The 14,994-nt window shown below is 47.3% G+C and overlaps 1 protein-coding gene across 2 annotated transcripts in view; it reads right to left on the bottom strand.

Moving 5' to 3' along the window:
* Positions 1 to 14,994, bottom strand: part of TMEM114 (transmembrane protein 114) — a 62,521-nt gene that overhangs the window by 18,630 nt on the left and 28,897 nt on the right. The window contains exon 3 of one of the 2 annotated variants that reach the window (XM_010383647.1): positions 7,190 to 7,282. The exons of the other annotated variant lie outside the window; for it this stretch is intronic. Coding sequence (XP_010381949.1) covers positions 7,190 to 7,282 — 93 coding nt within the window. The remainder of the gene's footprint in view (positions 1 to 7,189; positions 7,283 to 14,994) is intronic. 2 annotated transcript variants of the gene reach the window in all.

A 14,994-nucleotide genomic window follows, 5' to 3' on the forward strand; every position in this document is an offset into this window, starting at 1 on the left:
GAATGTGTCTATTCCAAGTGGTTACTCTTCTCTCCTCAACATCTTTCCTTTCTCTCTCTCTCTCTCTCTCTCTCTCTCTCTCTCTCTCTCTCTCTCTCTCTCTCTCTCCCTCTCTCTCTCTGTCTCTCTCCCTAATATCTTATCTTGTGAGGCTTGGCATTGAAATGCAGTTTCCACAGTGCGTGTTTCCAGTGTGGTTATAACTCGTGGACCTGTTTTATCGGATGCTCCTGTCTTTTGTTTAATCAGGCCTATGTTGCACCCTTTCTCTTTTCTTTCTAGTTGTTCTTCTCTTTCTCCTATGTTCTTGATCACTAATCTATTGTTGGCCAGGCTCAGTGGCTCACATCTGTAATCCCAACACTTTGGGAGGCCAAGGTGGGAAGATTACTTGCATCTAGGAGTTCAAGACCAACCTGGACAACATAGCAAGAACCCTTATCTACCAAAAATAAAAAATAACCAGACATAGTGGCACATGCCTGTAGTCATCCCAGCTACTCGGGAGGGTGAGGTAGGAGGATTGCTTGAGCCCAGGAGGTTGAGGCTGCAGTGAGCTGTAATTATACCACTGCACTCACCCTGTGCAACAGAGTTATACTCTGTATTTAAAAACAAATCATCAATCTAATTTTGTGGTCCTTAAATATTCATGTGTATCAGAACTGCCCAGAGGGCTACTCAAATACAGATTGCTGGGCATCATTCTCAGAGTTTCTAATTCAGTAGATCATTAGTGGGGCCTGAGAATTTGCTTTTCTAACAAATTCCCAAATGAGGCTGATGCCCCTGATCCAGGGGCCACACTTTGAGAAGCAGTGAGCTACCTTATCTCCCTTCTCCTACTATATGACCATTTTGTCTATGGTTTCATCGGTTTCTTACATATTTTACCCTTCTTAAAATTCTGAAACCTTTGATTTCATAAATAAATGCTCAGCCAGGCATGGTGGCTCATGCCTGTAATCCCACCACTTTGGGAGGCTGAGGGAGAAGGATTACTTGAGCCTAAGAGTTTGAGACCAGCCTAGGCAACATAGCAAGACCCTATCACTACAGAAAATTTAAAAATTAGCTGGGCGTGGTGGTGTGTGCCTGTAGTCCCAGCTGCCTTGGAGGCTGAGGTGGGAGGATCACTTGAGCCCAGCAGATGGAGGCTATAGTGAGCTATGATCATGCTACTGCACTCCAGCCTGGGAACAGAGCAAGACCCTGTCTCAAAACAAAAATGTTCAAAATGAATAAAACAATTATATTAAGAGCATAAATGTTCATAAATACATACATACAATCCCGATGAGCACTTTTACATGCACCACGATGTTTAAGATTGATTGTGTATACATTAAAGAATCCCTTAACTCATTTCAAACTGTTAAGTAAACCAACACAGATAATTTGCATTCCTTCTCATTGTCACCTGTCAGTAATTGTAAACATTTATAAATGAGGAGCCAAGAATTTCATGTGATCTCTTTAGGTTTACATGTTTACCTGAGAGACTGAATGTACCGACAGTGACCAGACTCTATATAGAACCCTGAGCCAACTATCTGCAGTGACCAACCCGGACATTATCTACAGGAACCAGCCCAGGGCACCAGCCTGCTCTCTGTAAGTCAGACTTGTAGAAAGTCTGCTCACTCTATGTAGCAACTGGTTCAGGAAGCCAGGCAACAACGCCAGTAACAATCGGTCCCAAATGCCCAGGATTCCTAAAATAACTGACAGCTTCCCTAAAATTTTTGTCCCTGCATCCAACTGGGGATAAACCCAAGAAAGCTAAACAGACACCCCTACCAGATCACAGCAGATGACCACTTCTAATTATTCCCACCTTCAGGTGCCCCATGACAACAGCTCCAATCAGAGCACACCGAGTCTTCTTTTTCTTCTGCAATAAAGGTTTCCCTCTCCTCTATCTACCTTTGAGTGTCTGCCAAAACACAAGTGATGCTGGCTGACTCCCTTGCTATGGCAAGCTCTGAATAAATAGCTTTTGCTTGTTCTTATTTGGTTGGGCTGTGTTTATTTCTAAAGCTAGCTGGGAGGACAGGGGAAGGCCTCAGCCAACTGAGCCTTGGGTAAATGTATCTAAGCATTACATAAAATACCGGTATGTACAAGACCCATTAGAATGTTTATCCAGTCTGCATATAATGGTTGCTGCAGGTACGTGTTCTCAGGCTCTTTTCTGGAATTCTGTTGAGGGATCGTGTGGTCTCATTGATGGCAAATATGGCTGGGGGAAAGGGGGAGTCATCAAGGAATTTTTGAGCTAAAAGGTGTCATGATTTTTACACCGTCCCAGCAGCTGTGTGGAGGATGAGGAGTAAGGAAGGGCAGAATGTATCAACCAGGATTTCTCCAAAGGGGTTAAGCAAGAACTCTAGACCAGATTCTGTCTCCATTGGAGGCGCTTCCTTGTCCTGAAATGTATTCCATTGCCCCTGCAGAGGCACGCTTTCTTTCCTTCTTTCCTTCTTTCTTTCCTTCTTTTTTTTTTTTTTTTTTTTTTTTTTTTGAGATGGAGTCTCGCTCTGTAGCCCAGGCTGGAGTACAGTGGTGCAATCTCAGCTCACTACAACCTCCGCCTCCCGAGTTCTAGCTATTCTCTTGCCTCAGCCTCCTGAGTAGCTGGGATTACAGGTGTCTGCCACTACGCCTGGCTAATTTTTGTATTTTTACTAGAGACAGGGTTTCACCATCTTGGCCAGAGTGGTCTTGAACTCCTGACCTTGTGATCCACCCGCCTCAGCCTCCCAAAGTGCTGGGATTACAGGCATGAGCTGCCACGACCAGCCGGCACGCTTTCTTTACTGAACACAAAGGTTGGCAAGGTTGTCTTCTCAGGCAGAAAGAGGTCCTCGCGTGGCCTCTGAGCAAAGTCTCGGGGAAGTGCGGACCACGGTCATGGTTATTTAATTACCATGAGAGACTTTCATCAGGACGCCAACAGGCAAGTTCACAGCTGAGAAACCCCTCTTAATTGCTGGGCTTGGGAGGCCCATCATTCCTTTGATGGGCCTGTGGCTTGCTCTTTTGACCTCCAACATCTGGATTTGCTGGGGCTGTGGAAATGATTCCCAGTCCAGGTGATAGAAATGTCAGGAACAAGACTCTGACCCAAACATTTGGCCAGACTTTGTTAATTTCATGAGGAAGGGGAAATGCAAGTTTCACGCTCCTGGAACGGCTGCAAGCAAGACCCTCTGAAAACCCTATTCTTCAAATAAGTTAGTTAGACACCGTGAGTTTGAATCTAAGCTCCAGCTCCTAGTAACGGTGGGACCCTAACTGAGCAAGTGGCTTAGTTAGCCTCTCCACCCCTGGATTTTCTTATTTGTGAAAAGGACATAATATGAGTTCCTGCCTCTCAGGGTTGCTGTGAAATGCTGCATTTAAAGGGTTTGGCAGTGTGCCTGACCCATAGCAAACTCTGGCGATTATAACGCATGTTTCTTGAATGCTGGGTGACACGTCTATAGTTTCCTACAGTCAAGGTCAATGATTCTCAGATACTAGCCATGTACGGCATGGCTTTACAACCTTTTATTATTATTACCTCCCTGATGCGTCTTTCAAACTTTTTTTCCTAATCGTCACCCCACACACACCCTTGAAATAATAGCACAGGTGCACTGTGTATCTGTTTCTGTACTGTGACCCTTTGCAGGGCCACAAACCATTGTATTATCCAACACCTTTTCACCCCCCCAAAAGCCAATTATCTGAACAAAGATGAAATCTTACATGCATTTTTTTGTCTTTTTCTTGCCCATAGAGAAGTGAGCTAAAAAATGCCGTGTATGTATGTATACAAAAAAAAATACACCCACATATGGAAAATGCTTTGTTTTACTTTAACTGATGGGAATGACCATGTGAAATATTTCAATTTTATACAGTTGGTGGAGGAGCTTGTGTTCAAAAGAAATAAAGCATCTTCCAATTCAACAAAGAGAGAGAGAGAGATCCAGTTGTTGCCTGCATTAAGAATGCATGATCCAGCTGGGCGCGGCGGCTCACACCTGCAATCCCAGCACTTTGGGAGGTGGAGGCCGGCGGATCACGAGGTCAGGAGATAGAGACCATCCTGGCTAACATGGTGAAACCCCATCTCTACTAAAAGTACAAAAAATTAGCCTGGCATGGTGGCGGGCACCTGTAGTCCCAGCTACTTGGGAGGCTGAGGCAGGAGAATGGTGTGAACCCAGGAGGCAGAGCTTGCAGGGAGCCGAGATCGTGCCACTGCACTCCAGCCTGGGCAACAGTGCAAGACTCTATCTCAAAAAAAAAAAAGAATGCATGATCTCAGGTCAAGGGTGGTGGCTCACACCTGTAATCCCAGCATTTTGGGAAGCCAAGGTGGGTGGATCACCTGAGGTCAGGAGTTCGAGACCAGCCTGGCCAACATGGCAAAGCCCCATCTCACTAAAAATACAAAAATTAGCCCGAAGTGGCGGTTGGTACCTGTAGTCCTAGCTACTAGGGAGGCTGAGGCAGGAGAATCACTTGAACCCAGAGGCAGAGGTTGCAGTGAGCCATGATCGAGCCACTTCACTCAAGCCTGGGCAACAAGAGCAAAACTCCGTCTCAAAAAAAAAAAAAAAAAAAAAAAAAGAATGCATGATCTCAAAGTGAGATTTGTGTGAACTGAGAAAAATAAGAAAGTTCACATGCATTCTGTTTAAAATTCAACCTTGTATTCCAAGATATCATATTTTCCTTCGTGTGTGTGTGTACATGTGTGAGAGACAGTTGTAACAGGAAACGGTAGTGACTGTCTTTTAGTATGTGGGGTTCTGTGTCTGTGTGCTCAGGTGGCGGCTGAATTGATGGACTTACTTGCCGTGATGAAAAGTACGTAACAGAACTTCTACCTGTATTAGTCAGGGTTCTCTAGAGGGCAGAACTAATAGAATAGATGAATATATAAAAGGGAATTTATTCAGGAGAATCGGCTTACATGATCACAAGGTGAAGTCCCACCACAGTCCGTCTGCAAGCTGAGGAGTAAGGAAGCCAGTAGTGGCTCAGTTGGAGTCCCAAAACCTCAAAACCAGTGAAGCCAACTGTGCAGCCTTCAGTCTGTGGCCAAAGGCCCAAGAGCCCCTGGCAAACCACTGGTGTAAGCCCAAGAGTCCAAAAGCTAAAGAACTTGGAATCTGATGTTCCAGGGCAGGAAGCATCTAGCACGGGAGAAAGATGAAGGCCAGAAGACTCAGCAAGTCAGCTTCTTCCACCATCTTCTGCCTGCTTTTTCTAACCTTGCTGGCAGCCAATGGGATGGTGCCTACCCATGTTGTGGGTGGGTCTTCCTCTCCCAGTTCACTGACTCAAATGATAACCTCTTCTGGCAAGAGCCAGAAATACCCAGATACACCCAGAAACGCTACTTTGCATCCTTCAAGCCAATCAAGTTGACACTTAATATTAACCATCACAGTATTCCAGAATTTTGTTTGTGTTCTCTGGAATCTCTAATCTGGTCCCTCCCGGCTACAATCCCAGCACTTTGGGAGGCCAAGGTGGGCAGACCACAAAGTCAGGAGTTTGAGAGCACCCTGACCAACATGGTGAAACCCCGTCTCTACTAAAAAAACAAAATTAGCCAGGCGTAGTAGTGCATGCCTGTAAACCCAGCTACTTGGGAGGATGAGGCAGAAGAATCACTTGAACCCTGGAGGTGGAGGTCGCAGTGAGCCGAGATCGCACCATTGCACTCCAGCCTGGGCAACAAGAGCGAAACTTCGTCTGAAAAAAAAAACAAACAACAACAAAATAAAAACTGGTCCCTCCTAACACTCCAGCTTTTGGGGCTCTGAAGGTCCACCTCCTGCCCACTCCCATATCGACACATGCTTGTGGCTGCTAGAGCAATTCATCCCCTTCCTCAACCTGTGGTCCTCCCTGAACCCATAGGATAGAACATCCACTGCTCTCCTCCTGAGAGAACCACAGTAGAAGAAAAGTGAGCAAAACATTACTGGGCACAGCTATTCTGCACCTCACCTTGTACTTGATTTGCAGAACTACAAAGATGAATGATACATGGTTCTGACACTAAAGGAGTTCAAAGTCTAGCAAAGGTGACAGAGGTCTCCCACCATCCTGTTTGTTCACTCTTTCTTGTTCTACTGAGCTATGGGTCTCCTAGGAAACATGCTCTGGTCTCTAGCACTGGAGGATTTTTTTCTCCAAAGAAAGGATCCCCTAGAATTCTGGTTTTTACCAGAACCAAGAACCAGGAACAAGACTCTGGCCAAAATATTTGGCCAGACTTTGTTAATTTCATGAGACAGGGGAAATGCAAGTTTCACGCTCGTGGAATGGCTGCAAGCAAGACCCTCTGAAAAGCCTGTTCTTCAAATAAGTTCGTCAGACACCATGTGTTTGAATCCAAGCTCCAGCCCCTAGTAACGGTGGGACCCTGACTGAGCAAGTGGCTTAGCCTACACTGTGTAGCCTTCTCTACACTGTTATACTTAAAAATAATATTAAAGGTAAAAAAACAAAGATGAATATGTCAAGGCCAAATTAGGTGAGCACTGCATAAGAAGAGAATTCCACAAAGAAACAGTTGGCCCCAAACTCAACTTCCTGGTGGCCAAAGAAAAGAGAGAAAGTCCATCAGTGACAACATTCCCAGTATCCTCAGATATGATCATAGTAAAGACTGACTAGAAACATGGACTTTCTGTCTGGGAGGCAGGACAGAAATTTGTCTTTTCAAAACCTTTCAGAGAATAGCACAATCGATGTTACGCGAGCATCTCAAACAATATTCTGAAATAAAATTTAACAGTGTGTTCCTAGGGGTGTTTTACTAAACTTCTCCATTCAAGCTCACGTACCAAATGTAAAACCCATGGTCATAACTGTACAAAACTGAGAACCACCCAAATGTCCTTCACTAGGTTATTGGATACACAAACTGTACTACATCAGAACCATGGAATACTATGCAGCAATGAAAAGGAACAAATGCAACAATGTGGATGGATCTCAAAGGTATCCATCCAATATGCTGAGTGAAGAAAAGCCAGTCTCCAAAGATTCTATATTGTATGATTCCATTTATAGATAACATTCTCAAAATTACAGAGCTCCAGAGGTAGAGGACAGATGAGTGATTGCCAGGGGTCAAGCAAGGACTACAAGGAGAACCAGGCACAGCGGCTCATACCTGTAATCCCAGCACTTTGGGAGGCTGAAGCAAGAGGATCTCTTGAAGCCAGGAATTTGAGACCAGCCTGGGCAACACAGCAAGACTCCATCTCTGCAACAAAAACACTTTAAATATTAGCCGGGCATGGTTGTGTGTGCCTGTAGTCCCAGCTACTAGGGAGGCTAAGGTGGGAGCATCACTTGAACCCACGAGGTTGAGGCTGTAGTGAGCTATGTTCACTCCACTGCACTCCAGCCTGGGCAACAGAGTGAGACTCTAGACTACAAAGCATAGTTACATAGAGCTCCTTTGAGGTGATGGAAAAGTTCTGCTTCATGATTGTGCTGTGCACAAATCTATACATGGCAGAAATCTGCACAAAACTGTACACACACACACACACACACAAAGATAAGATCTGTAGTTTAGCAGTATTGCAATGTGGATTTCCTAGCTTTGACATTGTACTGCAATTATGTAGGATGTCACCACTGGGGAAAGATAAGTGAAGGGTTCAAGGGACTCTCTGTACTATTTATGCCACTTCCTGTGAGCCTATAATTATTTCAAAATAAATAGAAAAAAAAAAAAAGACAATGGCTGTGCTCTAAGGTCCTACCTGCTCCTGAATTCTCTAACTCAGAGACCCTGGCCTTCCGCCCTGAAGGTGAAACCTTGCTGTTCCTACACAAACCCCTCCCCTCCCCTCCCAGCAGCCCTTGATTCTCCGACTTAACAGCTCCCAGGGCCCGCCGAGCTGTGATTCTGAAGTCGTCTTTGATCACTCACTTTAGGTCTCTTACCACTTAAGCTGCCTGTATTTAAACTCTCCCCGAGTGATCTCCATCCTTTTATCCAGGTCCTTTGATGGCTTGATTCTGGTCACTTGCTAATCCAGCTGAGGTTTTTGCTTCCTGCCAGGTTTTTCTTCCGACTTCTCATCCTCCCCTTTGTTGCTCACCCTTTGCTTGGCGAAGAGGCCAGGATGGAGAGGGCAGGAGAGCGCAGGAGTGCTGACCGCAGCTGTTTCATTCCACTGGTCTGAGAAACACTCAGCTGGCCCCGGGGCATCAGCTCAGCGCCCCTGCTTTCCAGACCAACATCAAGACCTGTGATTTAATGGGCATTATCTCATATCACTTTGAAATTGAGGTTCTGAAAAATCTGGCCATGGGAGGTTCCTGTGGGTGTCTATGGCCGGAGAACTCTTTCAGGAGAATGAAAATAGCTGTAGAGTCCAAAGAATCAGGAGATGGAGATTCAAGGACTTGAACTTTTTTTTTTTTTTTTTTTTTTTTTTTGAGACGGAGTCTTGCTCTGTCACCCAGGCTGGAGTACAGTGGCACTATCTGGGCTCACTGCAATCTCAGCTTTTCAAGTTCATTATCCTCCCACCTTAGCCTCCCAAGTAGCTGGAATTACGGGCCCACACCACTATGGCTGCTAATTTTTTTTGTTTGTTTGTTTTTGAGACAGGGTCTGTCACCAAGGCTGGAGTGCAGTGATGCGATCTCAGCTCACTGCAACCTCTGCCTCCCAGGTTCAAGTGATTCTCATGCCTCAGCCTCCTCAATAGCTGGGATCACAGGCATGCACCACCACACCCAGCTAATTTTTGTGTTTTTTGTAGAGACAGGGTTTCACCATGTTGCCCAGGCTGGTCTTGAACTCCTGAGCTCAAGTGATCCACCCACCTTGGCCTCCCTAACACTGCTTCACTGTAATACTTTCTTTCTCCAGAACAATAAGAGATGTATTTGAAAGGCCTTCCGTTCTTTTTCCCCTTTATTGACTGCCTGGGCCCTGCAAACAGATGAGGTCATGTGATTTAGGAGGAAAAATGGGTAGGGGCGAACACAGTGGCTCAAGCCTGCAATTCCAGCCCTTTGGGAGGCCGAGGCAGGAACATCGCTTGAGACCAGGAGTTCGAGACTGCAGTGATCTATGATTGCACCAAACTCTGTCTCTAATAATAATAATAATAAAAACGAGGCACCATTGCTGACCAGAGAGAGGGTCTCCTTCTTGGCCTCTCATAGCCCCTTCATAACACTTGTCTCCGTTTGGAATCATACATGTGGCACTCGATTGATCCTCCACCCCCAACCATGCTTTCTGTGGGGTGGGCTCTGCTTCTCTTTTGCTCCCCACACACACTGTCTGCTGGTGCATACTAAGTCTTCCAAAAATATTTGCTGAATGTAAGAATGATGGAGTTAATTTAAGCCCAAGGAGTGAGGCCAGGTTCAAAAGGCCTGGAAATGAGTCAAGTAAGAATCCGAAGAGCAGCTGACACTGGCTTAGCACTCACAGATGAGAAGTCCTGTTCTATGCACTTTGCCTGCTGTAACTTATGCAACAACCCTGAGGGTAGGCACTGATGTTAGTGCTGTCTTAAGGATAAGGAAGTTGAGGGATGAGGAGCTTAAGCTGTTTGTCCTTGGTACCACAGCTGGGTATTCGAATGCCCATAGAGCCTGTGCCTTGAGCCCCCATGCTCTGCAGACCCCCAGAAGTAAACGTGGAAATGTGGTCTCATAGATGGCTGGAAGTCAGAAGGTGAGGGAGCCTTCGGTACCAGGACCTGCCCACTCGTGGGGTTTCCCTCCCCTCTCCTCCCAGGTCTCTCCTTCTCAGTAACCTCTGTGGTCTCCTCTGGTTTCGCCCATGTGAGTTGCTGTTTATCATGCACATTTCCTGAGCTCTTCTCTCTTCGCATGTCACGCTGACTCTCTGAGCGCCTCATACATCCCGAAGGTTTGCACTACTGATGCAGAGCAGGTTCTTGGCTTAGCCCAGGAAGGAATTCAAGAGCAAGCTCGTGGTACAAGAAAACAGCTGCACTGAGGATGCGGCAGGCTTGCAGCTCTGTGACTACTCCTACAAGAGCAGGGACACCTCACAGGCAGTGTGGTGAGAGTAGCACTCAGGGCAGTTTTGCAGTCTTTATACCCACTTTTAATGATATGGTAATTAAAGAGCAGCCTTTCAGAATCAGCTAGAAAATGAGCAGTAACTTCCGGGTGGGGGAGGGGGTGTTGCCATGGCAAGGGGCAGTAACTTCCAGGTGTTGTCATGGCAATGGTAAACTGTCGTAGCACTGGTGGATGTGTCTTTCGATGCCTCTTCCCAGCTTCCACGAGTCTTCAATCTGGTCTGGGGTCCAGTTGCACCTGCTCCCTATCTCACCATTGTTTTCATGTCGATGACTCCCCATGCCTCTGACCAGGTAATTCTCAACCAGGACATTCGTGTCCTCCAGGCACACGTGGCAATATCTGGAGATGTTTTTGGTTGTCATAATTGCAAAGAGGGGGTGCAGTGGGCATCTACTGGCTGGAATCCAGGGATTCTGCCAAACTGCCTACAATGCAGAAGGCAGCTCCCAAGAACAAAGAATATCTGGCCTCAAATGTCACTAGTACCAAAGTTGGGAAAGCCTGGTTGACCTAACCCTAAGAAGTATCTCCAACTGCCTCTTGGACGTGTCCCTCTTGGATGTCCCCACAGTGTCTCAAGCGCTGTCTTCCAGAATGAATTTACTATTTACTCCCCTCCTTCAACACTACATGTCGACATGCCTCCTGGCATTTTCCAGCTCTGTGAATCATAATACCGTCCACACTCATATTTCATCTGGGAACCCGGTCTCCTCTTCCTGCATCCATCACTCGCCCAGTCCATCAATTCTACCTTGTAAATGCCAAGTCTGAATTCTTCTCTCCTTCTCGTCAGCTCTGCCCACATTCTCTCATCTACACAAGTATCAGCCTCTCTGCCGGCCTTTGTCCCTGCAGTTATACCAGCCCCCGCTGTTCCAGCCCATCACTCAACTTCTAGACAGAGATCCTTCTAGGGCACAAAAGTATCGCCTCCTCCATAGAACTCCCCACTGGGTTTCCTTTTGGGTTGAAAAGGGGTGAAGACATTCATCCTTTTCATCCTTGGGTGATGAAAATACTCTAGAACTAGACGGTGGCAATGGTTGCATGACATTGTGCATGTACTAAATGCTACTGAGTTGTATGCACTTTAGCTTTTTTTGTTGTTTTGAGATGGAGTTTTGCTCTTGTTGCTCAGGCTGGAGGGCAATGGCATGATTTTGGCTCACTGCAACCTCCACCTCCCAGGTTCAAGCGATTCTCCTGCCCCAGACTCCTAAATAGCTGGGATTACAGGTGCCTGCCACCACACCCAGCTAATTTTTTTAGTAGAGACGGGGTTTCACCATGTTGGCCAGGCTGGTCTCGAACTCCTGAGCTCAGGTGATCCGCCCGCCTCGGCCTCCCAAAGTGCTGGGATTATAGGCGTGAGCCACCATGCCTAACCCGTGTGCACTTTAAAATGATTGAAATGTAAATTTTATGTCATGTGTATTTTATCACAATTTTTTAAAACCCTCCACATTGATCTCAATGCTCCTCCCTGTGGCCTTCCATGATGTGGCCCCTGCTGACCCCTCCAGCCTCTGTTCTTGCTAAGGATGCAAATAAATAGGTGGATTTTGCGGGGGACCAGAGCAAAATCTGAGGTGTCTGAGATCCCATGGTAGAAACGATGAGTCGGTGAGGCTTGAGAAAACAGGCTATACTCGGAGAGGGTAGCGGATTGTACTTTGTAAGGGTGGCTCTAGCAGCTCTCCAATCCCCCACGCCCTTGTTAGAATACGAGCTTGCTACTCCTCCCAGGGAGGTTGAGGTCTATGTTCCCTCCTTGTGAATCAGAACAGGCTGTGACTATGGCAGAAAGGATGCCATATGACTTCTGAGACTAGGTCACAAAAGGTAACGCAACTTCCACCTTGCCCATGAGAGCACTAGCCCTGGGCCCAGGAACTGCCATTAAGCCTCCCAACAGCCCTGATACTACCATATTGTCAGGAAGCCCAGTCTAGCCCATGTGGAGAGCCATATGGAAAGGCCCTGAGAAGATGTAAAGAGAGAAGCGCTCAGCCTGCCCCTAGCTGCTCCACTGCCTGCTGTTCCAGCTCCAGCTACTGCATGAGAGAAGCCAAACCACAATTGCCCAGCTGAATCCTTCTGCAATTCCCAACTCTCAAAGACCACAAGTAATATACAAGGGTCACTGGTTTTAGCCACTACATCTTGGGTGATTTGTTAGGCAGCTACAAAGAAATATGTGTGGCCCTTAAGAGCACAGGTGTTGGTCAGCAGCTTGCTCCCTTTTCCAGAACCAACTTGCCCAGGGCATGAACTCAGGTAATTACTTCCTGCCTCTGAGCCTCAATTTCCTCACTTTGGGAAAGATAGTAACAGCACCTACCTCACAGATATCGTGGGAAGACTAAAGAAGATAAAGCACCATCATCACTTGGTAATGTGAGCTGTTATTAACACTTTGATCTTTAAAATAATCTCGTGATATCGTGACTTTAGTGACTTCCTAGAGCTGCCCTAACAAACCACCACAAATTAGGTGGCTTAAAACAACAGCAATGTATTCTCTCACAATTCTGAAGGTCCAGAGTTCAAAATCAGCCCAGGCACGGTGGCTCACGCCTGTCATCCAAGCACTTTGGGAGGCTGAGGCAGGTGGATCACCTGAGGTCAGGAGTTCAAGACCAGCCTGATCAACATAGTGAAACCCCGTCTCTACTAAAAATACAGAAATTAGCCGGGTGTATGGTGCGTGCCTGTAATCCCAGCTACTGGGGAGGCTGAGGCAGGAGAATCACTTGAACCTGAGAAGCAGAGGTTGCAGTGAGCACACGCCACTTCACTCCAGCCTGGGCAACAGAGACTCTGTCTCAAAAAGAAAAAGAAAAAACAAGAAAGTTCAAACTCAAGGTGTCAGGCGGGCCACGCACCCTCTGAGGACTCCAGTGGAGGGTCCTTCCTTGCCTATTCCAGCTCCTGGTGGCTCCAGGTGCTCCTTGGCTTGTGCCAGCATCACTCCAACCCCCGCTTCTGCCTTCACGTGAACTTTTCTCTGTGTATCTCTCCACCCTCACATGGTCTTCTTAAAAAGACACCAGCTTGGCCGGGCGCAGTGGCTCAAGCCTGTAATCCCAGCACTTTGGGAGGCTGAGACGGGCGGATCACGAGGTCAGGAGATCGAGACCATCCTGGCTAACATGGTGAAACCCCGTCTCTACTAAAAATACAAAAAACTAGCCGGGCGACCTGGCGGGCGCCTGTAGTCCCAGCTACTCGGGAGGCTGAGGCAGGAGAATGGCGTGAACCCGGGAGGCGGAGCTTGCAGTGAGCTGAGATCCGGCCACTGCACTCCAGCCTGGGCGGCAGAGCAAGACTCCGTCTCAAAAAAAAAAAAAAAAAGACACCAGCCATTGGATTTAGAGCCCACCCAAATCCATTATAACTTCATCTTAACTATAGCAATTACACCTGTAAAGACCCCTTTTTCTAAGTAAGGTCACATTTACAGGTACTGAAGTTACAATTTCAACATGATGTTTTGGGGGCACATGCTGGAACCCACAACAGTCCCCTCTTCAGGTAGGCAACTACAACACCCGCCCTGAGCATGTCACCCTGCCTCTCAGGGTCCCATTGACAAAAGGTGGAAGATCAGATGCTAATATGATTACACCCAGTTCTTTTTTTTTTGGGGGGGGGGGTGGAGTTTACTCTGTCACCCAGGCTGGAGTGCAATGGCGTGATCTCAGCTCACTGCAACCTCTGCCTCCCGGGTTCAAGTGATTCTCCTGCCTTAGCCTCCCAAGTAGCTGGGACTACAGGCACGTGCCACCATGCCCAGCTAATTTTTTCTGTATTTTTAGTGGAGACACGGTTTCACCGTGTTAGCCAGGATGGGCTTGATCTCCTGACCTCGTCTCAGCCTCCCAAAGTGCTGGGATCACAGGCATGAGCCACGGCGCCCGGCCTGTTTTTTTTTTTTTTTTTTTTTTTTGAGATGGAGCTCACTCTGTCACCCGGCTAGAGTGCAGTGGTGCGATCTCGGCTCACTGCAACCTCCGCCTCCCAGGTTCAAGAGATTTTCCTGCCTCAGCCTCCCGGGTAGCTGGGACTACAGGCATGCGCCACCATGCCCAGATGATTTTTGTATTTTCAGTAGAGACGGGGTTTCACCGCGTTGGCCAGGCTCGTCCCTAAGTCCTGACCTCAAGTGACCCGCCCACCTTAGCCTCCCAAAACTCTGAGATTACAGGCGTGAGCCACCGAATCCGGCCTTAATTCCACCCAGTTCTGATACTAGCTGCTTCCATCACACACATCAGGACCAACGTCCCAGGTGTGGAGAAAAACCAATGGCTACCTCAAGCATTACAAGTGAATCCTCGGCCTGCCATGGGCTCCCTGAGCTGCTACTTCTAAGCAAGGACCCAGCAATCCAGTAGATGCAGGAGGGAACAAACTCCACCAAGGAACAAATGTGGAAGGGGATGGGGAGTCAGCTTTTTCAATGCATGAATATTTTATCAGTCATCAAAGCGTTGTTCCTCTTGTGGAGCTCTGAGTACTCTGTTAAAAGAAGCATTTCATTGAGGAAATAGAAATGAATATGGGACAGACGCAGATGTTCTAACAGAAGCCCCATGCCACCCTCACAAGGAGAAGGTGCCTGAGCCCTGCAGTTGCGATGCTGCTGACTTCGTGCTGCTGATGATGGAGGAGCTGCGTGTGCGTGAAGCCCAGGTTTCCATGACACAGAAGCTGCAGCACCAGGACAAGGACTGAGTTCCCTGTGGGGCTTTTTAGACCCCAAGGGTGGGAAGTTGGGAGCCTGGGGTGGCTGAATGGGAGGCAGAAGTGGGCGGCTTAGCTGGGCACTCAGAAGACCTGGCTTTGAGTCTCTGTTCTGCAAACTTCTGGCTAACGATC

This window comes from Rhinopithecus roxellana, chromosome 20, assembly GCF_007565055.1.
Source record: "Rhinopithecus roxellana isolate Shanxi Qingling chromosome 20, ASM756505v1, whole genome shotgun sequence".
Taxonomy (NCBI): Eukaryota; Metazoa; Chordata; class Mammalia; order Primates; family Cercopithecidae; genus Rhinopithecus; species Rhinopithecus roxellana.